This window comes from Nicotiana tabacum, chromosome 5, assembly GCF_000715075.1.
Source record: "Nicotiana tabacum cultivar K326 chromosome 5, ASM71507v2, whole genome shotgun sequence".
Lineage (NCBI taxonomy): Eukaryota > Viridiplantae > Streptophyta > Magnoliopsida > Solanales > Solanaceae > Nicotiana > Nicotiana tabacum.
In genome coordinates this window covers 114,662,850-114,687,616 of record NC_134084.1, presented here as the reverse complement: position 1 = coordinate 114,687,616, position 24,767 = coordinate 114,662,850, and the positions used below count along the sequence as shown (strand labels likewise).

The 24,767-nt window shown below is 36.8% G+C and overlaps 3 protein-coding genes across 10 annotated transcripts; 2 read left to right on the top strand and 1 right to left on the bottom strand.

Moving 5' to 3' along the window:
• The first annotated feature begins 453 nt into the window (after positions 1-453).
• LOC107769132 (uncharacterized) lies at positions 454-4,957 on the top strand. Of its 2 annotated transcripts, none has more exons than XM_075253977.1 (2): positions 454-642; positions 805-4,957. In XM_075253977.1, exon 2 carries the CDS (start codon positions 948-950, stop codon positions 4,722-4,724), a length of 3,777 nt encoding a protein of 1,258 aa, XP_075110078.1. In that variant the 5' UTR covers positions 454-642; positions 805-947; the 3' UTR covers positions 4,725-4,957. The 2 variants fall into 2 exon arrangements, with proteins under 2 accessions (XP_075110078.1, XP_075110079.1); XM_075253978.1 differs by having other exon boundaries at positions 507-642; positions 888-4,957.
• Positions 4,958-7,612: 2,655 nt separating this feature from the next.
• LOC107769143 (large ribosomal subunit protein cL37 alpha-like) lies at positions 7,613-9,617 on the top strand. Its single transcript, XM_016588325.2, has 2 exons — positions 7,613-7,770; positions 8,991-9,617. Exons 1-2 carry the CDS (start codon positions 7,695-7,697, stop codon positions 9,341-9,343), a joined length of 429 nt encoding a protein of 142 aa, XP_016443811.1. The 5' UTR covers positions 7,613-7,694; the 3' UTR covers positions 9,344-9,617.
• Positions 9,618-11,833: 2,216 nt separating this feature from the next.
• On the bottom strand, positions 11,834-16,781 carry LOC107769153 (E3 ubiquitin-protein ligase At4g11680). Of its 7 annotated transcripts, none has more exons than XM_016588337.2 (4): positions 16,114-16,781; positions 13,736-13,855; positions 13,002-13,332; positions 11,834-12,106 (listed from the first exon to the last, which is right to left on the bottom strand). In XM_016588337.2, the coding sequence occupies exons 1-4, from the start codon at positions 16,563-16,565 to the stop codon at positions 11,945-11,947; spliced, it is 1,065 nt and encodes a 354-aa protein (XP_016443823.1). In that variant the 5' UTR covers positions 16,566-16,781; the 3' UTR covers positions 11,834-11,944. The 7 variants fall into 7 exon arrangements, with proteins under 7 accessions (XP_016443823.1, XP_016443818.1, XP_016443833.1 ...); XM_016588332.2 differs by having other exon boundaries at positions 13,736-13,858; positions 16,114-16,780; XM_016588347.2 differs by having other exon boundaries at positions 12,998-13,332; positions 13,736-13,858; positions 16,114-16,712.
• Positions 16,782-24,767: the final 7,986 nt, after the last annotated feature.

The window sequence follows — 24,767 nt, the reverse complement described above, 5'->3', positions numbered from 1 at the left end:
AAGTGGATTCATTTAAATTCCTCGAGGCTTCACCCCGAACGAATAGTGCAAAATACAATTTGCAATTATCTCTTGCTGAACATTTGTCATCCAAATCGCGATTGCAAGATTGATAGCATCCAAAACATTAATTTTTCGTGGATCAGGCCACTTTTATCTTTAAATATCCCTATTTACCTATAATTACTACTCATTCTTATTCTACATTTTTTCGTAAATAATACATAAAATTCTTGCAAAAATTATGCAAATATTAAGCTTAACGCCGCCAACCAAAACACTTCATTAGATATACAAAAATTATTTTTTTATGCTGCCAACTAAATATGTGCGGATATTGTTTTCCTTATGCAACCAAAATAACATACTCCTATTGGATTTCAATTAACTTGAAAAGTTGAAATTGAGATGTAATTTTTATCCTTATGTAGCCAGATTAATTACATATTCCCCACCTTCAACGGGTCGGGTAGTCCATAGCTCCATACAACCGACCCTCCGGAGGCGGTGTACGGATCTTTCAACTTTCATATAATCGTATCTCGCTCTCAACATATAGTAAAAAGTAAAAACCCCACTCCACAACGCCGGCGAGCGTTAGCCTCTCTTACTAGGGCTCGGAATAATATCCTATTCTATCAGGTATTCTTCAGATACTTCTATAAATTAAAATCCCTAAATTTTATCCTATCATGTTTATCTGTTTTTTGATATTGATTTTGAACTTGTATGAATATTCAAACTGATTATATTATATAGTTTCTAACATTCTTATTATTTGATAAATTTTCTCTGTGAATTCAGGTGCTTAATTAGTGAATATCAGCATATTCCTTTATTTATCCTGATTCAGCTTACATTTGGTGGTTCGATAAATCTTCAATTAGGGTTAGGTTTTTTGAAGCTTCGGGTGCTGGGGGAACTCTTGATTGATTGAGCATATAAAAATGGATGATGAGATTCAGAAGACGCAAGAGGAGAGGAAGAAGATGGAGGAGCAGCTCGCCTCTATGAATTCGGTGACTTTTGATACTGATCTGTATAATACCAACCGATTTGAGGGTTATGAGAAGTCGATACCAGTGAATGATGATGATGATACTTTCGACACGGAGAATGAGGTTGCCAGGAAGATGGCATCGTTCACTGCTCCGAAGCAGTTCTTCAAGGAGGCCCCGCGGGCTGGGGAAGAGGATGAGCCAACGGGATTTAACAAACCGAGTAAGATTATTGATAGGGAGGATGATTATAGGAGGAGGAGGTTGAATCGTGTGATCTCCCCTGAGAGGAATGATCCCTTTTTGGATAAAACCCCGGGGCCGGAAGTGAGGACCTATGCGGATGTCATGAGGGAGGAGGCTTTGAAGAGACAGAAGGAAGAGTTGATGAAGGAGATTGCAAAGAAGAAGAAGGAAGAGCAGGAGAAGGCGGCGGATAAGAAGGAGGAGGTTGAGAAGCCAGCTCAGAAGAGGAGGAATAGGTGGGACCAATCTCAGGATGATGGTGGTGCTAAGAAGGCCAAAGCTGGGTCAGATTGGGATTTGCCTGACTCAACTCCTGGTATTGGGAGGTGGGATGCAACCCCGACACCCGGCAGGGTCGGTGATGCAACTCCTTCGGTGAAGAAGAATAGGTGGGATGAGACTCCCACGCCTGGTAGGGTTGCTGATTCTGATGCTACCCCTGCTGGTGGTGCTACTCCAGGAGCAACTCCAGCTGGTATGTCTTGGGATGCTACACCAAAGCTGGCAGGTCTTGCTACCCCCACACCTAAAAGACAGAGGTCAAGGTGGGATGAGACTCCAGCCACTATGGGAAGTGCAACTCCCATGGCAGGTGCTACCCCGGCAGCAGCATATACACCAGGTGTTACTCCTGTTGGGGGAGTTGAATTAGCTACACCAACCCCTGGGGCCATCAATTTGCGTGGTCCGATGACTCCTGAACAATACAATTTGATGAGGTGGGAGAAGGACATTGAAGAGAGAAATCGGCCCTTGACTGATGAGGAGCTTGATGCAATGTTTCCTCAGGAAGGTTATAAGATTTTGGACCCGCCACCATCTTATGTTCCCATTAGAACACCTGCCAGGAAGCTGCTTGCCACACCTACTCCTATAGGGACTCCCTTGTATTCTATTCCTGAGGAAAATCGGGGTCAACAGTTTGATGTACCAAAAGAAATGCCTGGTGGTTTGCCATTTATGAAGCCTGAGGATTACCAGTATTTTGGTTCCTTGTTGAACGAGGAAGATGAAGAGGAGTTGTCTCCCGATGAACAGAAGGAGCGGAAGATTATGAAGCTTTTGCTCAAGGTTAAAAATGGCACACCCCCTCAGAGGAAAACTGCTTTGAGACAGCTTACTGATAAGGCCAGAGAATTTGGTGCGGGGCCCTTATTTAATCGAATTCTGCCATTGCTCATGCAACCCACATTGGAAGACCAAGAAAGGCACTTGCTGGTTAAAGTTATTGATAGGGTACTCTACAAATTGGATGAATTGGTTCGCCCGTATGTGCACAAGATTCTTGTCGTTATTGAACCTCTTCTGATTGATGAAGATTATTATGCTCGTGTTGAAGGAAGGGAAATTATATCTAATCTTAGCAAGGCAGCTGGCTTGGCGACTATGATTGCTGCCATGCGTCCAGATATTGACAACATTGATGAGTATGTCAGGAACACAACTGCTCGAGCTTTTAGTGTTGTAGCGTCTGCACTCGGTATTCCTGCTTTGCTGCCGTTCCTGAAAGCAGTTTGTCAGAGTAAGAAGTCTTGGCAGGCTCGTCATACGGGTATTAAGATTGTTCAGCAGATCGCTATTCTCATTGGTTGTGCTGTTCTTCCACATTTGAGGTCTTTGGTGGAAATTATTGAACATGGTCTCAATGATGAGAACCAGAAGGTCAGAACTATTACAGCTCTTTCTCTGGCTGCTCTTGCTGAAGCTGCTGCGCCGTACGGTATTGAGAGTTTTGATTCAGTTTTGAAGCCCTTATGGAAGGGTATTAGATCACATCGTGGCAAGGTTTTGGCTGCCTTCTTAAAGGCTATAGGTTTCATCATTCCTCTTATGGATGCTGTATATGCCAGCTACTATACCAAAGAAGTTATGGTTATTCTTATTCGTGAGTTTCAATCACCTGACGAGGAGATGAAGAAAATTGTGTTGAAAGTGGTGAAGCAGTGCGTGAGTACAGAAGGTGTGGAGCCGGATTACATCCGTCAAGACATACTTCCAGAGTTCTTCAGGAACTTCTGGGTCAGAAGAATGGCTTTGGACCGCAGAAACTACAAGCAGCTTGTTGAAACCACTGTGGAGATAGCGAACAAAGTTGGTGTAGCTGATATAGTTGGGAGAATTGTGGAAGACCTCAAAGATGAAAGTGAACCATACCGAAGAATGGTCATGGAGACCATTGAGAAAGTGGTTGCAAATCTTGGTGCATCTGATATTGATGCTCGATTGGAAGAGCTTTTAATTGATGGAATCCTTTATGCCTTCCAAGAGCAGACCAGTGACGATGCCAATGTGATGCTTAACGGATTTGGTGCTGTTGTAAATGCACTTGGCCAAAGAGTTAAACCATACCTTCCTCAGATTTGTGGTACCATAAAATGGCGACTGAACAACAAGAGTGCAAAGGTGAGACAGCAAGCTGCAGATCTGATATCCAGAATTGCAGTGGTTATGAAGCAGTGTGGGGAAGAGCAACTAATGGGCCATCTTGGTGTTGTCTTGTATGAGTACTTGGGAGAAGAATACCCAGAAGTTCTAGGATCTATACTGGGGGCTCTCAAGGCTATTGTGAATGTTATTGGTATGACCAAGATGACACCTCCAATTAAGGACTTGCTTCCTCGGTTGACCCCAATTTTGAAGAATCGTCACGAGAAAGTTCAGGAGAACTGTATTGACCTTGTTGGTCGAATTGCAGATCGTGGAGCTGAATTTGTTCCTGCAAGGGAGTGGATGAGAATTTGTTTTGAGCTTCTTGAGATGCTTAAAGCCCACAAGAAAGGTATCCGTCGAGCAACAGTGAACACATTTGGGTACATTGCTAAAGCTATTGGGCCTCAGGATGTGCTTGCAACATTGTTGAACAACCTTAAGGTGCAGGAACGTCAGAACCGTGTCTGCACCACTGTCGCCATTGCTATTGTTGCAGAAACCTGTTCTCCCTTTACAGTCTTGCCTGCCTTGATGAACGAATATCGAGTCCCTGAGCTTAATGTTCAGAATGGTGTCTTGAAATCTCTCTCCTTCCTTTTCGAGTACATTGGAGAAATGGGCAAGGACTATATATATGCTGTGACTCCATTATTGGAAGATGCTCTAATGGACAGAGATCTTGTACACAGGCAGACTGCTGCCTCTGCTGTGAAGCACATGGCTCTTGGAGTTGCTGGTCTTGGATGTGAAGATGCGCTTGTCCACCTTTTGAACTACGTCTGGCCAAACATTTTTGAGACTTCTCCACATGTGATCAATGCAGTTATGGAAGCCATTGAAGGAATGAGGGTTGCACTGGGAGCAGCCGTAATCCTTAACTATTGTCTGCAGGGGTTGTTCCATCCAGCAAGGAAAGTTAGGGAAGTGTACTGGAAGATTTACAATTCTCTGTACATTGGCGCTCAGGATGCACTTGTAGCTGCTTATCCCATTCTGGAAGATGATGAAACCAATGTTTTCAGTAGGCCTGAGCTCAACATGTTTATTTAGATATTTGCCTCTTATAGCTGGTTTACCATTTTTAAAGCTGTTTTCCTTGTTGCAGCGTAATGAAGTGTAATAGTCTTTATTATTTGTTAAAGACTTGTGATGTAAGCTTGGTGTTCTGGTTGTTGCTTTTGAGACATAAGCTCCTCTTGAGATGTAGTGTAGTATCTTATCTTCCTTATTGCATGACATACTTTAAGGAATACTAAGATTTTGTATGAAGTGTTCTGGGGATCTCTTCTGTTTCTGCTATTTTAGCTTATTTCATGAGGTGCATCAATCTGATGCATTGAGCTTTAGTTGATGGTTATAAATAATTTACCAAATCTCATGAAGAAAAAAAAAGCTACTAAAAGACAGTTTTCGTTTCATACTATTTTAATTTGAAGTTGTCAATTTTTTGAATGACTAACCTGTTTGGAAGAGCCCCCAAGTCCAAGACAGCTTCAGACATATCAAATGAGGAGGTAGGAAATTGTCATATTCTTGATCCTTGACCATTAATTTGTGATCAAAAGACCAGTTTTTAAGTTAGATTTACACTGAAAAATTCTATGAGAGCACATCTGCCCCCTCCTTCAATACCTTAATCGTCCATTTTTCACCTTAATCTAACAAACGTGGGTAGAATGGTAGGGGGTGCAATATTGCTACTCTTTTGTTTGCTATATTGTCTTTATTTTTTCACTTTAATTTTTACAGAAGGATAATCAATCTTGTTTAAAAACATCCACAGTAACTCTTTCCTAGTTGACGTGACATGTTTCAAAGCATTTATACGATTCTAGTAATAGTATCTACAACTTAATGAATATATTTTACAAACATCAATTATGGTAAGGAACCAATCTATGCACTTTGGGCTGAATACAACCCTTTAGCTTGTCGGGATTTATCATTTAGACTAGAGACTTATGTGAGTGTCAAAACTTATTTAACACAAGATATATAGTGTCTTTTATCTTCTCATTTTCATTATTTACCTGCCTACCTGAACTTCTTTTAAATCACAATTTCACTATTTTCACAATTCAAATAATTAGCGATTTTAAATTTTCAGACAATGTATCTTGTCTCAAACTAAATTTTTACGAGAAACGTATATTCTTAGCCGTTCCCAAAAATAATAGCCGGTAAAATGTATAATTTTCTTTTTTTGTGTGTATATATATATTAGTTAACAATTTATATATTAATTAATATGTTAAATAAATAATTAATAGTTTGTATATTAATTGATATGTTAGATAAATTAATATTAGCGATGGGGTTTTACTAAAGAAAAATATTTATCCACCTATCTCTATAGTAACTTATATCTAAGTATATAAATATAGAAAAGTATAGATTATGGCGTTTATACGTCAGTCCAAACAATGACTATTCATTCCACAATTGAATCAATTTCATATCGGTTCTTAGAGGAATGTTATAGTAAAACTTTGTTTGAAACGATGTGATAGAAAGCAACTTGCGACTTGAAGGACAAGATTCGTTGTGAATTCGTACATCTACCATTTTATGTAGGAATGAAAATGCTCTTGGCTCGACATCATTGGTTCTGTTTTCCTAGAAATCTCCCCCCCCCCCCCCCCCGTTGTCTTGGAATAATAATTTAAATGGAGTTCCTCGGAGGATGAACTCCGGGAAGGTAGAGCAGAAATTAGTATGAGAAAATATGCTAAAGTAGTTAAAATGAATGAACACGTTCAATTCAATAAAAAAAAAGAAATCTTTTTTCTAATTTATTTTTTCCTACGACATGATACTCAAATCTAGATTCTTGTAATATGATTCAAGTGAAGAAAAAGTAAGCTTATTTATTTCGAGCTTTAAAACCAGTAGTTCTAGCGGCCGACTCGATTCTTTCAAATTGTTTTTCAGTATTGAGAAAGGGTAACCAAGATAAAATACGAGTTTGTTTTATAGCAAGAGTAATTAATCGTTATTGTTTCAAGGTCAATCTATTCACTCGTCTTGATAATATTTTTCTTTGTTCACTCAATTGCTTCTTGGGAATGTTAAAAAAAAAGGTTACTACGTGATTTTTTGAATCTGCCTATATCTATCGCTTTTCCTGCATTGATTTGATTCTTTCAATAGATACCGTGATTCAGATTGAAAATAAAAAATCTAGTAATTCAAACTTAAGACATAAGAACAAATAGATATAACAAATAAATAGAATTGAATGCTATATCAATCCCATATATAGAATTGATATTCACATATATCAAGATAATATGGTACAATGAAATAAATGAATCTTTCTTTCTACCGTACTATCTATTTAAGACAAGAAACTAGAATCTTTTTTATTTTTTTTCGTCAATTTTGGCTAAGAACTCAGAAGTCAAGTTTCATTCAAATTAGTTAATAATTAATCGTTTTGACTGACTGTTTTTTGTAAATGATAAGTAGAAAAGCGGTAGAAGCTAGAATAAATAGTGCAGTAGCAATAAATGCAAGAATATTTACTTCAATAATCTGATCGATTTTTTACTTCGCAATAACTTGGGATTTAATCCCATAGAGATGATAGGTCTTTAGCCTTAAAATTCAATTAATGAATATTACTTTTCGGTGGTCTTGAATAGGATCAATATATATATATATATAATACACATATATAATGCATATTTATGCTTTTTTGGCTAGGGAATGTAATTAATTTCGACCGATTATTCAATTTTGTATTTGACCAATATTATCTAGTAGTATTATTTTTCAATATTTATTTCCACTATCACTAATATCATGTAAAAAACAAAGTAACATTTGCTTCTACATAATCCTCCCAAGACCAAGCAGTAAAAGAAAAAAAAAAAAAGATTGTCCCATTCCCTTTGCGCAATGTAAAATAAAAATTTAAAAGGGAAGTGGTAAAATTGCCAAATAAAACCCAGTGTTCATATATATATATTGCTGTAGAATAAGCTTATCCGAAAAAACAATCTCAAAACAGCAGGGGAAATGTCTCTCCTTATCTTCACCCCTGCTCCCTCTGTTCCTCTCTCCTCTCATTCTTCCTTTACTTCTGCATTCCCATGTAAGTATTATATTGCTTAATAACATTCTCCAATGAATACTCTGCAACTGTATTATTTTTTAATTTCGGGCTATTTCTTGTGACCTTGTTAAAGGGATTTTGGATTCTTGCTTGAATTCCTCTTTTGTTTTGCAGCTGCTTGAATTTTTCTTATTTCATTAATATATACCATTCTCCAAACAAACAAAAAAAGAAGAAGAAGATTTTCTTAATTCATTATAGTTGACTGCGTTGTGCTTTGAATACTCGATACATGTTGTTGATCGCATTTTCTTTTCTTTTTCTTTTTCTAGATATTTTGAATTAGGTTTTCGTGCTGGGTTTTGGGTTTTTCTTATTTCTTCAGCTTTTTGTCCCCTTAGTTGTTTCCTTGCTATGTACTATGCAATTTGGGAAGAGTATCCTTTTTGCTTGTTTGGTTGCCAAAAAAGGCAAATGTCTTAGGCTTTTGTTATCCCCGTTTACAAAGAACCCCTAATTTGACTTATAAGACAAAATCTTTACTCCCTCGGTCCCAATTTATGTGAGTGTGTTTGACTGAAAATGGAGTTTAAGAAAGAATTTTGAAATTTGTGGTCTAAAACAATCCATAGGTATTTTTGTAGCTATAAATCATCTCATTAAGGATAAAATGCGAAATTAAAGTTAAATTGTTTTATTCATCATGGGGCAGATTAAAAATGAAATAGTGTCACATAACTTGGGATAGAGTGAATATTCTATGCAAATGAATGTGAGTAGCACAAATGGATATAGAGGATTCATGTAGCTGAATTAAACAAATTTCAGATTAGGAATAGTAGTTTTTTTCTTTTTTGGGGGTGGGGTGTCAGGGCTTACATTTCGCATTATATTGGATTCAAACTGTCCATCTCAATTTGAAGCTAATGGCGCCTATTATGTGATTCCAGGCATTCCATCAAGATTAGTATTCTTTTCTGTGCACATACATCACTTGACTATTCCAAACTAGGATATCTTCCGTATACATGAGTTTACACTAAATAGATACAGTAGTAAATTTCAAACCAAAGTTAGGCGACTGATGGGAAATCTATATCTATGAGAAAATGGGGGGCACGTTTTTTCTGATTTATGGTGGATTCTTGGAAATCAGAAAGGGGAAAAAGAAGAAAAAGAAAGTATGCTAGATTGTTCTTTTGGTTGTTCATGTGACCCACTCTAAAGTTTTTTGAACATCGTAATCTATTCTGTATTAGCCTCCAGGTTGTGCAACAGTCACGTTACTCTGAAACCGAAGTTATCTGCCAATTCCCATATTCAAGCACCTCTTATCTTCAACAAGAGAGGTGCATTGATTGCTAAGGCAGCTGCGGACATTGATAGTGTGGGTTCTGATAATCCTGAACCGGCACCAGAGAACAATGAAGAAAGTGTGCCTGTTGAGAATCTGCCCCTGGAGTCTAAGCTTCAGCAAAAGGTTGATCAAAAGATGAAAATGAAATTGGCAAAGAAGATCAGACTACGAAGGAAGAGACTCGTTAGGAAGCGCCACCTAAGGAAGAAAGGGCGATGGCCACCTTCTAAGATGAAGAAGAACAAGAATGTCTAGGCTTAACCTGAGATATCTTGCAGGTTTATCTGCTGTCTTGTGTCCCTTCTATAAATGCAATGCTGTGACCTTAAGATAATTTTCTTCAATCTGTATCTAAAATTTCAAGAAATTAATTAGATTCTTTTCCTGATTAAATTTCTTAATTTTGTGATCGAATATGTTAGGGGTTGAGTTTGTACTTGTCGTTACTTGATTGAGAAACATCCTGTACTATTTCTAATGGTGATTCAGGAAGTTCCCTTGGATATATTCCATGGACGGTCATTCTTCATTTTCTCTTCGTGGAGTTCCCTTTTGCTCATTTTGTTGAGCTTTTTTCTGGAAGCTATGTCTGATTTTTTGGAGGTTTTATTTCCTGTAACACATGTTGGTGGCTCTGGAAATTGGTGCTAATTGTCACATTAGAGGATTAGGCAAGTAGATAACAATACTAACTTGGTTTAGTGATGTTCCCAGTGTTTTTTCATAGTTCTTCATTTGATTCAGACTTGGAAATTGAAACCAAGTATCTACATTATCAAGTTTGGCATTCAAAAGCTTGGAAGTTTCCTCGAGTAAATAGACCATCATCACTAAACTGATGAGACTTGCTAGGTGCATATGGAATCCATGGCTCTCTGATCATTATTTTGGATATGTTAGTTAGGACTTGGTATTGTCACTTTAGGGTATGGCTACATGTAATTGTATTGCCTGGAAGACAGTGGAGTAATAGAGCAATCCAAAGCTTCAAACTTTGTTCCTCGAAATATAACCTTGAAGCTCAATCCTTGCTTGCATCTTATGAGTATCCTTGTGCTGAAATTTGGAAAACCTCTTTGTTGCAGTCATAGGCTCTTAGCTGCTCTTGTACTGATGTTCTCATTAGAGGAAGTACAAAACAACTATCCTGATTGGACTAATTGTCATGGTAAAATTTTGAAACCATCTGCTTGAACCAACATTATCCTCCAATGGTACGAGGTTATGATTCAAGAAAAAACAAATTACTTTGTGCCAATCTGGTTTGCATTTTGAGCAACTCAACTTGTAAAAAGTAAATTGATTTACTTAATTAGAAATAAAGCTATTTGACTAGTCTCCTTCAAATCAAAGTGGTCATGCATATTCTGCCCAGCATTTGCACGTTTTGACTATTAGTATCTTTTTCAGTTATGTTTTTTTCTTATTATAAAACAACTTCTGGACCTCTGATCTTATTATCTTGCCTCTAATTCTACAGTCACCCTTTATTCTGAGCTGTAAATTCCTTATTTTTTTTGCAAAGCGGGCACAAATTAAAACGTGACCCAAAAAACGGGTATAGATGCAAATGCCCCAATTTAATTCTGTAAAAATAGCACGGTATAGCCAGTTTTCGGACTGGTCATTCAAAAATAGTCAGCGTTTACGAAGTCAATGAAAAATAGTCACTATTTTGCTGCAACAGAGGCCGGTCCAGCATAATATACTGGAGTTCGGTGCACCTGTGTATGGACTCCAGCATATTATGCTGGATTCCAGTATAATATACTGGACTGGACAATTATACTTGCTGGAACTCTAGTATATTATGCTGGAGTTCCAGCATACTTATCCTGTAACTCTAGTATAATATGCTGGAGTTCAAGCATATTTATGCTGGAACTCCATCATATTATGCTGGCGTATTTTCCGGGTTTTGAACAGTGTTTTCGCTCAGATTTATCTTTACATGAAAAATGGCTAAATTTCAATTACTTTTGAAACGACCAGTTGTAAATCTGGCTATTTTTGAATTTCTCCCGCTAAATCTTTAGTCCAAGTCCATCTATTCAACTATGGGCTCAACCAATCTAAATAAGGTAGCCACTTTAAAAGGATGCTACTTAAGAATTAGCCAGTGCGTCCTAAATTTATTTCAATTTTTAGTTTAAAATTTCAGAACAAAAATAAGTAATGGCTAATCCTTAATAAACATCATCCCTGTGGTCCTAGGCTGTCCAAGCCTATACCCATATGCGAAATTAGTACTTAGAAAAAGTCAAAGTAGAATCGTCATAGTAGTGAATTTGGATAATTGACTGACGATGAGAAAAGGTGCAACTCCACTGACTTTTTCCACTGTCCACCAAGTTGCTTTTTATCCAGTTCGTGGTTGACAGAATTCCCTTGCATCTGCCCACTTATCAGCCACATCAATGGTGAGATTATTAATATTATCAAAGATAAAATGTCTGATAATATTAAAGAAAATGGTAAGTACCATTTAATTTTACAATTCAGACCAGAGGTGAAGGGTTTTTCATTTTGATGACCTGATTTGAGCTCAAGGAGAAATTAGAATCCATATAATCGATCCCAACTCTGAGGCACAGTTGTTGTATCAATTAACCTTTATCTTTTAAGTAGTTTTTATTCCGTCAAGTGAAGTGCATAGAACCTAAACTCCATTATCAATACTGAGCTGAAAAAGGAGGGTACAAATCAGATCATTGAATATGGCTAATTTTAATGACAAGAAGACAGTGAGGATGAGACAATACATTAAAATATGGCTAAGTTTACATTACATATTGCCAGCAGCTAGCAGCTAACATTTCTCTGTATAATATCAAGTCTTTTGATTGACAAAAATAGTCAGACTAGAGTTTCAGCCCTAAGAATATTGAATTTGCAGAGTGGGCAGGTTGCATTTATCCTTAGCCATTTGCTAATGCACCCATGGTGGAAATGATGATTGCAGGGAAGGACGCATAGCTCTACTCCATCCAAATATTTATAGAGGCATATGCAGCACTCCTGTGTCAAAAAAGTTAGCAACTATGGTAAAAAAACAATATAGTTTGACACAAGTTGCAAAGCTTTTGGGGTTCTTTTCGACAAAGCATGATAGATTCAAGAAAGAAAGGTGGATCATCCTGTTTTTCCTCGAAAGATATAACTCAAACTACTCCATCTGGATATGACACGGACCCTCCGTTCTTCTACTTTTTCCACTCTAAAATCCATATTAAAGAAATATCAGATAAAGAGAAGAAAATAGCTCATTGAATTGGATACCAAATCAAATAGCCAAAACTTAGAGACAGATTCGGAGCAAAATAGCTTCTATGTTCACACTTAGAGGAATAGTGCCCTTGTCAAATAAATCTGAGAAAAATCCAGGTTCCTTCATTCAATGATCTCGAAACAACTCGTACTAGAATCTTCATTTACAATACTTAGTACAGCAACAACAACATACTACCTAGTATTATCCCCCCCACACTGTGGGGTCTGGGGAGGGTAGTGTGTACACAGACCTTACTCCTACCTTGTGAGGATAGAGAGGCGGTTTCCAATAGACCCTCGGCGCAGGAAACCATAAACACCACATTAATGAAAATATAGACAGGAACGGAAAGCCCAAAAGCCATATAAAAAGCAGAATAAAGGCAACAAGATAATTTTAGTAGAATCTTCATTCTCGATACTTCAAAAGATTTCCTTAGTTACGAAGAAAGTCTTCTCTCTTTTCTCTATTTTTGTGTCTCCATAGTCTGCTAATAATTGTATCTCTCTGTGTAATAATAGTTTACAGAGCCTACTTCCCTCCACACTTACAGTATTATCCTTAATTCAAATTAAGCAAACACACGAGAAGAGAAAGCAATAAACTAAGAGGAAAAGATTCAAATGGACGAAACATACTTACAGAATCATCTGGTTGAAGAGCAAGCTCAGGTACAGAATCACTACTGTTGAACTGTGATACGAAGTGATCTTCTCCTGTCTTCGCATTAACATTTGAGTGATCTTCTCCTGTCTTCACATTTACAAGGTTCCCTGAAGTATTTGATTGACCATATCTATACTTGGGAAGAGTCTCGATATCATTTTCAGATGCTCCATCTCCAAGTCTCATGGCATATGCAACTGTTGCTATAAATGGAAAGAAACAAAAGAGCGCGAAGAAGAGTACACATGCCATCACAATGCAAAAGACCATAAAGAACACATCAAATGCAAGGAAGACCACTGATAACCTGCAACAATTTAAGGATACTGTTATTTAAGCTATCAAACATACTGATACTTTTAAGTTGCCTCGCCACTCCCACCATACACATACACACACATACATTATACAAATATTAAAGAAAGGGCAGCCCGGTGCACTAAGCTCCCGCTATGCACGGGGTCCGATAAGGGCCAGAAGGGTCTATTATACAAATATTATAAAAGCAAAAAAGATAAGTCTTGCACCCATACTTTTCAGAAATAAACATACATCTAGGGAAGCTTCCATTTAGTCAAGCTCACACTTTGTATATTTTCCTAATTTATCTTGTTCATTGATTTTGGGGGATAGGAGGAAGGGAAATTGTGGCTCACAGAAGTAATTACAAAGAAAAAAAAAGCTTCAAATTCTAAAAGCATAGCTCATACCAGTAAAGACGAGGTGAGTCTTGCAGAAGTAGCTGGCCACCTATAACAATCCAGTAAAAGCCAAACACCCACCAGATAGATGAAATCACAGTATTAACTGATTCCAGCCTCTTCATGATGCTGCTACAAAAAGAAGTGGAAATTTGAGTACATAAATTTCATCTATTAAGAGTGATAACATTTCACAATCAAAATAGTAAAGGTCAATCAGAATTTTGAGCTTTAGTTCATGAGCTCCAGGACCAAAACAAAGCAAAATATCTATACGCTGGGCAAAAGAGGAGCTCGAAAGTGAAGTAGCATTGAAATATGAACTGCCGATATTCGGGAAGGAGAAAAAAAGAGCAGCTGCCATTTTCTTTTCTTTCCCTCCCTTGAGCTTTAACAACAAAGTAATTGATCTTTTTGCCCTTTTTTCTTCTTTTATTATCATTCTATTGTAGTGTAGTGGGAGCGGGGTGGTTATTGGTGCAAACAAGCTCGGGCATATTGATACGTCACACGAACAACCACAGCTGAATGTCAATTCAGTATTATAATCTCTGACCCAAGAATTTGGTTAAAATATTACTACCCTTTTCTTCCGATGTTTCCTTCTTAAGATGGAAAATCTAAATCTTAAGAGAAAAGGGCAAATAACGCTAGACGCAATGGAGGAGAAAAGATTATCAACCAAATCTTCTCCAAAAAAAGAAAAGAAAAGATGCAAGTACTATTTTAAGTAAGAGCAATGATATCAGCTTAGCGAAGTTAGGGATAGAATCCCCTTGCCAGCGCCTGCATTTGCATTAGAGTTTTTGTTGACAAGATATATCAATCAATCAATCAACTATACTTAAATCCCAAACAAGTCTAATTTGGCTATATGAATCTTCTATTCAATTTGACTCTAGGAGTCCAATTCACTCCTACTAATACTTTGTTTTCAAAGACAATTTAGGGATTCTAAAACTAGAGGTTCTAAGTCTCACTTATCCCTACATGGACAAACAGGACTATTAACTCCGGGAAATCCCCATCAAAATTGACCATTTGAGAAAAAGTCCCTAGATTTCCTTATGATTGAAAGTCAGGACCTCTTCTAAAGTCCCTTTTGTGTATGTGTCTATGTGTGATGAATCATGAGCTCTCTTAAGTTATAGCTGAAAATTTTCAGAGCAGATGGACAATGCTTTTCAACGGATATGTATCAGAAAGATGCCAAAATACTAAAGGCAATCATTCTCATTTAATAGTCACTTAAGAATAATTTCTTAGGAAGGCCAACTAAAGCCCAGAAACCGTTAAAAGACATCTCATTTCATGCTAATACAATTTATAGGCATGTATTGACCTCAAATATCCTAGTATTCCTGAAAAGAGATCCACCAAATCCAGTAAACATAGACTGCTATAAGAGCTTTACACTCCTAGTGACACAAAACCAGAATGGTTCAACCCCACGGCCCTCACTCTATGAGTTGTGTCATGGCACCACAAAGCAAAGAGAAACAACTCTAGCTTAAGGACGTTCGACTTGCAACAAGATTTGCTTTTCAATCTACCATAAAACAGACCACTCTGGATACAAAGCCATGTTAAGGTGGTTAACTTTTAGGTATCCAAGAACTAGAAGCTAGACTCGGTTTTAATTAATATTAAAGAAAAACACATAGAACTAGAGGCTACACTTATTTCAAAAGGATCTTAGATTCAAATGAAGGGAAGCAATGGGAAATTATGTCTTTTGATATAAGCACTCCTAGATAGACGTTACCCGAGATATATGTAATATGTACTACAAAAGCTGGGGTCATGCAATAGCTTTCACACATTCTAACAAAAAAGGAATGCTTTTTCTTCCTCATCTTTGTTAAAGGCACACCATGCTGCTATCCCAATTATTATTCTTCGGAAAGTCAGTAAGCTAAGAATACTATGACAGCTAAAGTATAGGGCAAAGATTGAATAAAATCAGAAACCTAACAAGGAAAAGAGACAAAATACAAAAATTTACTAGTCAAACTAGGTAGATGAATTTCTAAGGATTCCCTCAGTTATGAACTATCCACCCCCCACTCCCACCCCATCCCAGTCCCAACCCTAAAGAAAAAACAAAAACTTACTGCAAATAGAACAATTGTAAAACAAACCACAGAATGGCAGTAAACTAGTAAAAAAATGGTGCAAGAGGAAATGGAAAAGAGAATGAACACTTAACTAGGTATAGAGTACCATGCAACGGGTCAACTACAAGCAAAGTTTATTTCTTTAAAACAAAAAAATTTCCCTGTTTAGAAAGTTTCATAAACCATCCAGTCAGACAAAAAAATAAACAAAAAGCCAACCCAATACTAACTATCAAACCCTAAAAATCAGACAAATTGAACTAGAGTTACCTGCTTTGAAACAGTGAAAAGGAAGAAACTCCATCAAAATTGACAGCATCAAAATCATCAAAACTCCTTCTTTGAAACTCAATCCAAATAAAACCCACATGCAATAGGCACTGAAGTGCATAGCCACCAATCCAAAGCCTTAAAGGAGTAGAAGGCCTTTCACTTAAAGTGGTCAATAGCACAAAACAAGAAACACAAACAAATGCCAAGTTCCATATTACATCAAGAACCACAATGGGTCTTGAGTATCCATAATAACAAAATGGTGATGCATCATCATCATCATAAGAAACAACCCCATCATCATCAAAACTTTGATGGTGGTTTTGTGGGTTCAAATATGAGGCCATTCTTGAAAAATACCAAGAAAAGGGGGTACCTAAACCTCTAAAATAGCTCTGTTCAAAACCACCATTTTCACTAATTAAATTTCTTTGAAATTCTTGGTCCATTCTGCATAAGGTTTGAATCTTTTTGCTTGTTCAAGTGTTCTTGTGAAGTGGGGGTGGGTGGGTGGGGTTTGGGGGGGTGGATTGAAAGTGATGACTAGTTGTTTTGTTTTGGGTGAGAACTGGTGGAATGCTATATATAGTGGGGTTAGAGAAAAAGCAAAATCAGCAGAAATTCTGGTAATACTTGGTAAGTGCCATTGGCACTCTTGTGAGTGCGGGGTCCAAATTTGTCATATGCATAAATTATGAAGTGAAGGAAAAGGAAAAAAAAAATAACAATTATAGAATTTGATTTGCATAATTTCCTCTAATTTTCAAATTTATTTGTTTATTTAAGTCAATTTTAACTTATAAGTCAAGTGAAACAATTAAACTTTTCCATTCAAAACTTTGTTTTTCTTGGTAGTGCATATATATAGTGATGTTATTATGAATTTTACTTATCTAGACACAAATTCTAAATAAGAATAAATTAAAAAAATTATCCAAGGACGGAGACATAACACATGGTTGAAGGACAAGGTTGGGGAGAGGGTTGTTAAGAATTGGTTATAGTTGTAATTTTGGTACATTACTTTAGGATAAATATTTACTGAACTGGATACATAATCCAAACTAGCAAATGTGTATCATGACTTTGTCATATTCTAGTATCACTTAATCATGATAAATAACTAATATTATTACGCAAATCTAACACTTAATCATGATAAATCAGTACGGATTTAGCGCCTAAAATTGAGTTTAGGTATTAAAAAATTTCTCCAATTTTATCATTATCCTTGACATTAGAAATATAATGTTAAAGCCTTTCTTTGTCAATATTTTTACGGTTTTACCATGCGAGGAGGATGGATGATAATGAACAGCAAGGTAAAATCCAATATCCGACTTTAGTGCAAGAAAAGAAAGTAAATCACTTTCCCATTGATTCAAAATAGTATCCTATTAATTTGATCAGATAAGGTAAAATATAATGACCTTCTGTCTTGGCTGGCATGATTAAGGGATGCTTATCCAGTTTTAATAATACACTTAATTACCTTTCCTCTCAAAGTCTCCATATATTTTGTCGGACAGTTAGTTAATAATTTACACTATATGGTTGTACTGCTGAATATTTAAATAGAATTTTAATTAAATACTATATGCTAAACCAAATTGTTATCACACCAGACACTTTTAAGGACTTGCTTTTTGAATGTCGTAGTTTGTTAAAGTGCACTAAGAATTTTATTGTTAAGGCGTACTGACCAAATATACAGTAAACAGATTTAGAATCTTTTCTCAATTTATTTATTACTACTGCTCCGCTATTTATTGATTTTCTGTGAAGTAGGTTAATTTTACAAAATTGCTTTCCAGAAGGCAAAAAAGAAATTTGATTACTGTTATAAATAGTGATATTTCATTTATGGTGAATATCTATCTTTTAGAGAGATTTTAGAGTTTGTTACTTTATGGCTAAGTCCTTTTCCTCAATAAATAGAAGAGATTCTATTCCATTGTAATTCATCCGAAATGAATAAGTATTCTTTCTCTATACTTTTTTATGCAATACTCTTCTTCTTCTTTTAGGAGTCGTTTGGTAGGGTGCATAAGAATAATGTTGGGTGTATTAGTAATGCTGGTATTAGTTATGCTTGCATTAGTTATGCTGATATTAGTTATGCTTACATATTTCTTATCCATTGTTTGGTTTGATGTATTAAAGCATTGCACAATTTCTAAAAGAATTGTTTGTTTACAAAAATGCCCTCAAAACTAGTTCACACTCTAACTTTTTAAAAGAAATATATGTTGAGAAATATTTTTATATGAAAAAGTTTACAAAAAATTATTTGATTTGTCTACCTATATTGTAAAATTAAATTAAATATTTATTTATAAAAAAGAAAATATGCTAAGTATTTATTTATTTACTAGGATATAATTTTATTTCTCACTATTTGGATTATTTGAACTTGCATTAATATACTAACTAGCATTTTTAATCAAACATAAATTTTGAAGGATAATTTTGTCTTTAACTAAGCTAATGCATGCATTAAAACTCATTGCATTGCTAATACCATTGTTTTCGATGCATTAGTTATGCATAGGATAATACCAAATAGGATGTATAGCTAATGCTTGCATAACTAATGCATAGGTTCAAAATGTGTACCAAATAATGTATTATTAATACACAAAGCTAATGCATGCATTATTTTATCTAATGCATCCTACCAAATGACCCCTTATTGTTTTATAGCACGTTATCAACACAAGACTCTAACCAATTGAGTAGCAGACGATTATTTTAATTTATAGATATATTATTAATTAGTTGTACAATGTTTGAGAAATTAAACCACCCGTGGAGAGAATATATAGGAATTTGTGTGACTCTTGCGTGCATGCATTGATATTCCTATATTAGGCATCTGCTTTGATCACTAGGCTTTGAGATACGTGTATGGTGCTCAACTTGTACATAATATTGAGCATAATGATTGTCAATTATTCTATGAACTTCCTTCAGGAATAAATTCTGGATTTAAGGAAAGTATTTTACCTTATTTTTCACTTTTAAATTCTTGAAATTCTATAATTTGATTTTAAATATAAGCAAAAATAATAAATTTTGGTTATAACTCTAATAGAGTTTGTAAGAAATTATATCCACCCAAATTGGTAAAATTTCTATATCTTGCCACGATCAAATTCATGTATGATTGTGAGCACAAGAAGTGGAAACGCATCCGATTGAATTTGCTTTATTCTCGTTCTCTTAGGAGAATGCGGTAGCAGTATGTGATAAATCTGAAAGAAGATAAAATTATTACTGTAAATGTATCAATAGAAGTGGACGTGGCAATAAACGAAACTATAATCGTCATCACTATGGTAATGAGCCCAATAAGAATTCTCAAAATAATCCTATACTTTGTGAAGGTAATGTTTGTCATCGAGTTGACATGAGCTTTTGTAAATCACATACAAATGATTATGGTCCATTCATAATGTGAATGTGACAACATGTGATTTATGGATACATATTCATTCTTGGAAGAATATGAACGTGCTAGTGGTAGTGAATATACCACACTTACCTCTAGAAGGAGGTTTGAGATGAAATATTGTAACGACCCGACCAGTCGTTTTGCTTTCTAGATCACTGTTCCCCTAATTAAGACTTCTCGTATGTGTTTCTACTATTTTATGACTTGCGGGGATGGTTAGTTTGGGTTTGGAAGGGTTCGGGTTGAAATTGGAAGACTTAGTTCCTTAACAGTAGTCTATAATGGTTAAGTTTGACTTGAGTCAATGTTTTGAGTAAACGACCTTGGGACCAGGATTTGATGGTCCCAATAGGTTCGTATGATAATTTTGGACATGGGCGTATATTCAGATCGGGTTTCGAATGACCCGGGTGTATTTCGATGTTTAATATTGAAAGTTGGTACATTGAAGGTTTTTCAATATTTTTAAGTTTGGTTTGGAGTAGACTTTGCTATTATAGAGGTCCGTTTGGGATTCCGAGCCGAAGAGTAGTTCCGTATGGTGATTTATGACTTGCACACAAAATTTGACGTTATTCCGAGTTGATTTAATAGTAATCGTACGTGCGGAAGTGTTTTTAGAAGTTTTTGAGTTTCATAATTTAACTTGTGCGTTTTGGCATCCAATTCATGATTCTAGATGTTATTTAGGTATTTCGATCACGTGAACGAGTTCGTATGATATTTTTAGACTTGTATGAATATTTGGTGTGGAGCCCCGAGGGCTCAAGTGAGTTTCGGACACGTTCGGAGAGGCGGAAGAACTTTAGTTTTTCTGGTTTCCTAGGCTGGTGCTGCAGGTCTCGCAAATGCAATGTTTTGTTCGTATTTGCGAGCGCACATTTGCAAGGAATCATTTGCATTTGCAAAGTTGGGAAGGCACTGAGAATTTCACATTTGCGAAGATTCTGCCGCTATTGCGAACTACCCTCTTTGCATTTGTGACCATGGCAGAGATGGACAGCCTTTGCATTTGCGATGGTTTTGTCGCATTTGCAAACAAGATATCACAAATGCGACATTTGCAACTGGTGCAAGAGCTTTTTATTGCGGGACTTAGCTTTTTCCCACATGTTCCACATGGTCTTAGGCTATTTTGGGAGCATTTTGTGGAGGGATTTCATCAACATCAAGAGGTAAGTGATCCCTATCAATTATTTAGCTAAATACGCAAATCATAGGTAGATTTAACATGGAAAAATGGTGAAATTAATGGGATTTTGAGGAAAACGGAATTCGGGTTTTGATAAAAATGAGATTTGACCACGAAAATGGTTATGGAATTAAGTAAAAATTGTATATTTGAGTTTGTGAGGCTACGAGTAATATTTATCTTCGAAAATTTCCGGAATCCGGACACGTGGGGCCGGAGGTGAATTTTAGGAATCTTTCAATTGGGTTGGGTGATTACTCTAATAGCTAAATTATGAACTTGTGAGTGTATGTTGATTTATTTATGTTATATTTGGCTAGCTTCGGATTGTTCGGCACCAACTTGAGGCTTTAGAGTGAATTTGTGGGTCGTAAAGTGAGCTTTGAGATGAGGTAAGTCTCTTATCTAACCTTGTAAGAGGAAATTCATCCCCCTAGGTGTATCTGTGTTGTGTATTACTTGTGTGGGAAACTACATACACACGAGGTGATGAGAGTTCGTGCGTAGCTATATTCCATGATATGTCCGGATATACTTTGATCTACATCATGCTTTTAATTGTATTATTGTGTTTATCTTGCATATTGATTGTTTTGAATAGAGCTGAGACTAGGGATTAAAGTTGCAATTATTGATTTAGCCTTCTAATTTGTGAAAATTGAGGAATATTTAATAACTATGAAAAATCCATGTCCACTCACCTCGCAAGTACTTCCGTGGGCGAGTTAAACTTCTCTACTCTAATGGGATCGGGTCGTTCACGTCGGCAGTATGATAACACCACTTTTATGGGATTGGTCATTTGCCTCGGCAGTATGGTAACACCACTCTTATGGGATCGGGTCGTTCGCCTCAGCAGTATGATAACACCACTCTTATGGGATCAGGCCATTTGCCTCGACAGTAAGATGGTAACACTATTCTTATGGGATCGGGCCAGTCGCCTCGACAGTACTAAGTACCACTATTCTTATGGGAACGGGCCATTCGCCTCGGCAACTTCGTGCTTAATAATCGAAACGGATTCCAGTTTGGATAATTGGTTTAGTGCCTTCACGAGCAGTTATGAGATGTTGGTAATGTGTTACAGACCCCTGCTGTATTTATTGTAATTGCTTTTAATTGTCTCATTGATACTTGTTGTATGATCACCATGTCTACTTTATGCACTTTTATTATTATTATTATTGACCTCTAGTAAGTGTCAAGTCGACCCCTCGTCACTACTTCTTCGAGGTTAGATTAGATACTTACTGGGTATGCGTTGTTCTTCGTACTCACGCTACAATTCTGCACTGATGTTCAGGTACTGAGATAGTTCGACCAGTGGTCACGTGGGCGCGTACCCGATCATCTATGGAGACTTAGGGGTGAGCTGTTTGCCTTGCTATGATCCGCAACACCGGAGTCTCCTTCCATCTTATTTACTATTCCCGTCTATTACTTTCGGATAGTTGCTTTAGTAGTTTTGTATATTCTCTAGATTGCTCATGTACTTGTGACGCTTGGTTATGGGGGTTTCTAGCACTTATGTACTGCTGTACTTGACATTTCAATCACCGCAGAGTATGTATATATTATGTTGATCTTTTGTTTAAAAAGACTTATCACAGTGTAATAACCCGATTGGTCGTTTTGCTTTCTAGATCCCCGTTCCCCTAATTAAGACTCGCCGTATGTGCTTCTACTATTTTATGACTTGGCGGGATGGTTAGTTCGGGTTTGGAAGGGTTCGAGTTGAAATTGGAACACTTAGTTTCTTAACAATAGCCTATAATGGTTAAGTTTGACTTGAGTCAATGTTCTGAGTAAACGACTTCGGAATCGGGATTTTACAGTCCCAATAGGTTTGTATGATGATTTTGGACGTGGGCGTGTGTTCAGATCGAGTTTCGGATGACCCAGGAGCGTATCAGCGCTTAATATTGAAGTTGGTGCATTGAAGGTTTTCCAAGTTCTTTGTTTGGTTTGAAGTAGACTTTGGTGTTATCGAGGTCCGTTTGAGATTCCGATCCTGGAAGTAGTTCTATATGGCGATTTATGACATGCAAGAAAAAATTGGCATTATTCTGAGTTGATTTGATAGGAATCGGACACGCGTAAGTGTTTTTAGAAGTTTTTTAGCTTCATGATTTAATTTATGCATTTTGGCATGCAATTCATGATTTTAGATGTTATTGCGGTGTTTCGATCGCGCGAGAGAGTTCGTATGATGTTTTTAGACTTGTGTGGACGTTTGGTGTGAAGCCCCAAGGGCTTGGGTGAGTTTCAGACGTGTTTGGAGGGGTGGAAGGACTTCAGTTTTTCTGGTTTCCTGGGCTGGTGCTGAAGGTCTCGCAAATGCGAAGTTTTGTTTGCATTTGTGAGGAACCATTCACATTTGCAAAGTTGGGAAGGCACTAAGGATTTTGCATTTGCGAAGATTCTGCCGCATTTGCAAACTGCCCCTCTTTGCATTTACGAAGTTTTGGTTGCATTTATGACCATGGCAGAGATGACCAGCCTTCGCATTTGTGATGGTTTTGTCGCATTTGCGAACAAAATGTCGCAAATGCGACATTTTGCGATTGGTGCAAGAGCTTTTTATTGCGGGACTTAGCTTATTTCCTTAATTTCCCACTTGATCTTGGGCGATTTTGAGAGCATTTTATGGAGGGATTTCATGAACGTCAAGAGGTAAGCGATCCCTATCAATTCTTTAGCTAAATACGCGAATCATAGGTAGATTTAACATAGAAAAATGGTAAAATTAATGGGATTTTGAAAGGAAAAAAACTAGGGTTTTGATAAAAATGAGATTTGATCATGAAAATGGTTATGGAATTAAGTAATATATATATATATGAGTTCGTGAGGCTATGAGTAATATTTATCTTCGAAAATTTCCGAATTCCGGGCATGTGGGCCCGGAGGTGAATTTTAGGAATCTTCCAATTTGGGTTGAGTGATTACTCTAATAGCTAAATTATGAACTTGTGAGTTTATATTGATTTATTTATGTAATATTTGGCTAGCTTCGGATTGTTCGGCTCCAACTCGAGGCTTTAGAGTAAATTTGTGGGCCGAAAAGTGAGCTTTGGAATGAGGTAAGTTTCTTGTCTAACCTTGTAAGAGGAAATTCATCCTCGTAGATGTATCTTTTTGTGTATTACTTGTGTGAGGAGCTACGTACGCACGAGGTGTCAAGAGTCCGTGCGTAGATATATTCCATGATATGTCCGGATAGACTTAGATCCAGATCATGCTTTTAGTTGTACTGTTGTATTTATCTTGCGTATTTACTGTCTTGAATAGAGCTGAAACGAAGGATTAAAGTTGCAATTATCAATTTAGCCTTTTTATTTTGGAAAATTGAGGAATACTTAATAACTGAGAAAAACCCATGTCCTCTCGCCTCGCATGTACTTCCGGTGGCGAGTTAAACTTCTTTACTCTAATAGGAATGGGCCATTCGTCTCAGCAGTATGATAACACCACTCTTATGGCATCAGACCAAAGACCCGTAAAAGCTTCATTTTCTAATGGGATCGAGTCGTTTTCCTCAGCAACTTCACGAAATACTCTTATGGGATCAGGTCGTTCGCCTCGGCAGTATCATGTAACACACTCTTACGGGATCGGGCAGTTCACCTCGACAGTATCATGTAACACACTTTTATGGGATCGGGCTGTTTGCCTTAGCAACTTCGTGCTTATAATCGAAATGGATTCCAATTTGGATAATTGGGGTAGTTCCTTCACGACCAGTTATGAGATGTTGGTAATGTGTTACAGACCCTTGCTATATTTATTGTAGTTGCTTTAAATTGTCTCATTGATACCTTTTGTATGCTCACCATGTCTACTTTATGCACTTCTATTATTGTTATTGACCTCTAGTAAGTGTCAAGTCGACCCCTCGTCACTACTTCTTTTAGATTAGACTAGATACTTACTGGGTAAGCGTTGTTCTTCGTACTCACGCTACACTTCTGTACTGATGTGCAGATACACGGATATAGTATC

Excerpts from the sequence above, each read along its gene's own strand:
- LOC107769132 (XM_075253977.1), top strand. The coding sequence starts at position 948 with ATGGATGATGAGATTCAGAAGACGCAAGAGGAGAGGAAGAAGATGGAG.
- LOC107769143 (XM_016588325.2), top strand. The coding sequence starts at position 7,695 with ATGTCTCTCCTTATCTTCACCCCTGCTCCCTCTGTTCCTCTCTCCTCT. Across the intron at positions 7,771-8,990 it reads CTTTACTTCTGCATTCCCAT|CCTCCAGGTTGTGCAACAGT; the intron begins GTAAGTATTATA and ends ATTCTGTATTAG.
- LOC107769153 (XM_016588332.2), bottom strand. The coding sequence starts at position 16,565 with ATGGACCAAGAATTTCAAAGAAATTTAATTAGTGAAAATGGTGGTTTT. Across the intron at positions 13,333-13,735 it reads GACTCACCTCGTCTTTACTG|GTTATCAGTGGTCTTCCTTG; the intron begins GTATGAGCTATG and ends AAATTGTTGCAG. Across the intron at positions 12,107-13,001 it reads CTCTTCAACCAGATGATTCT|GAGTGCTGCATATGCCTCTA; the intron begins GTAAGTATGTTT and ends TTTTTGACACAG.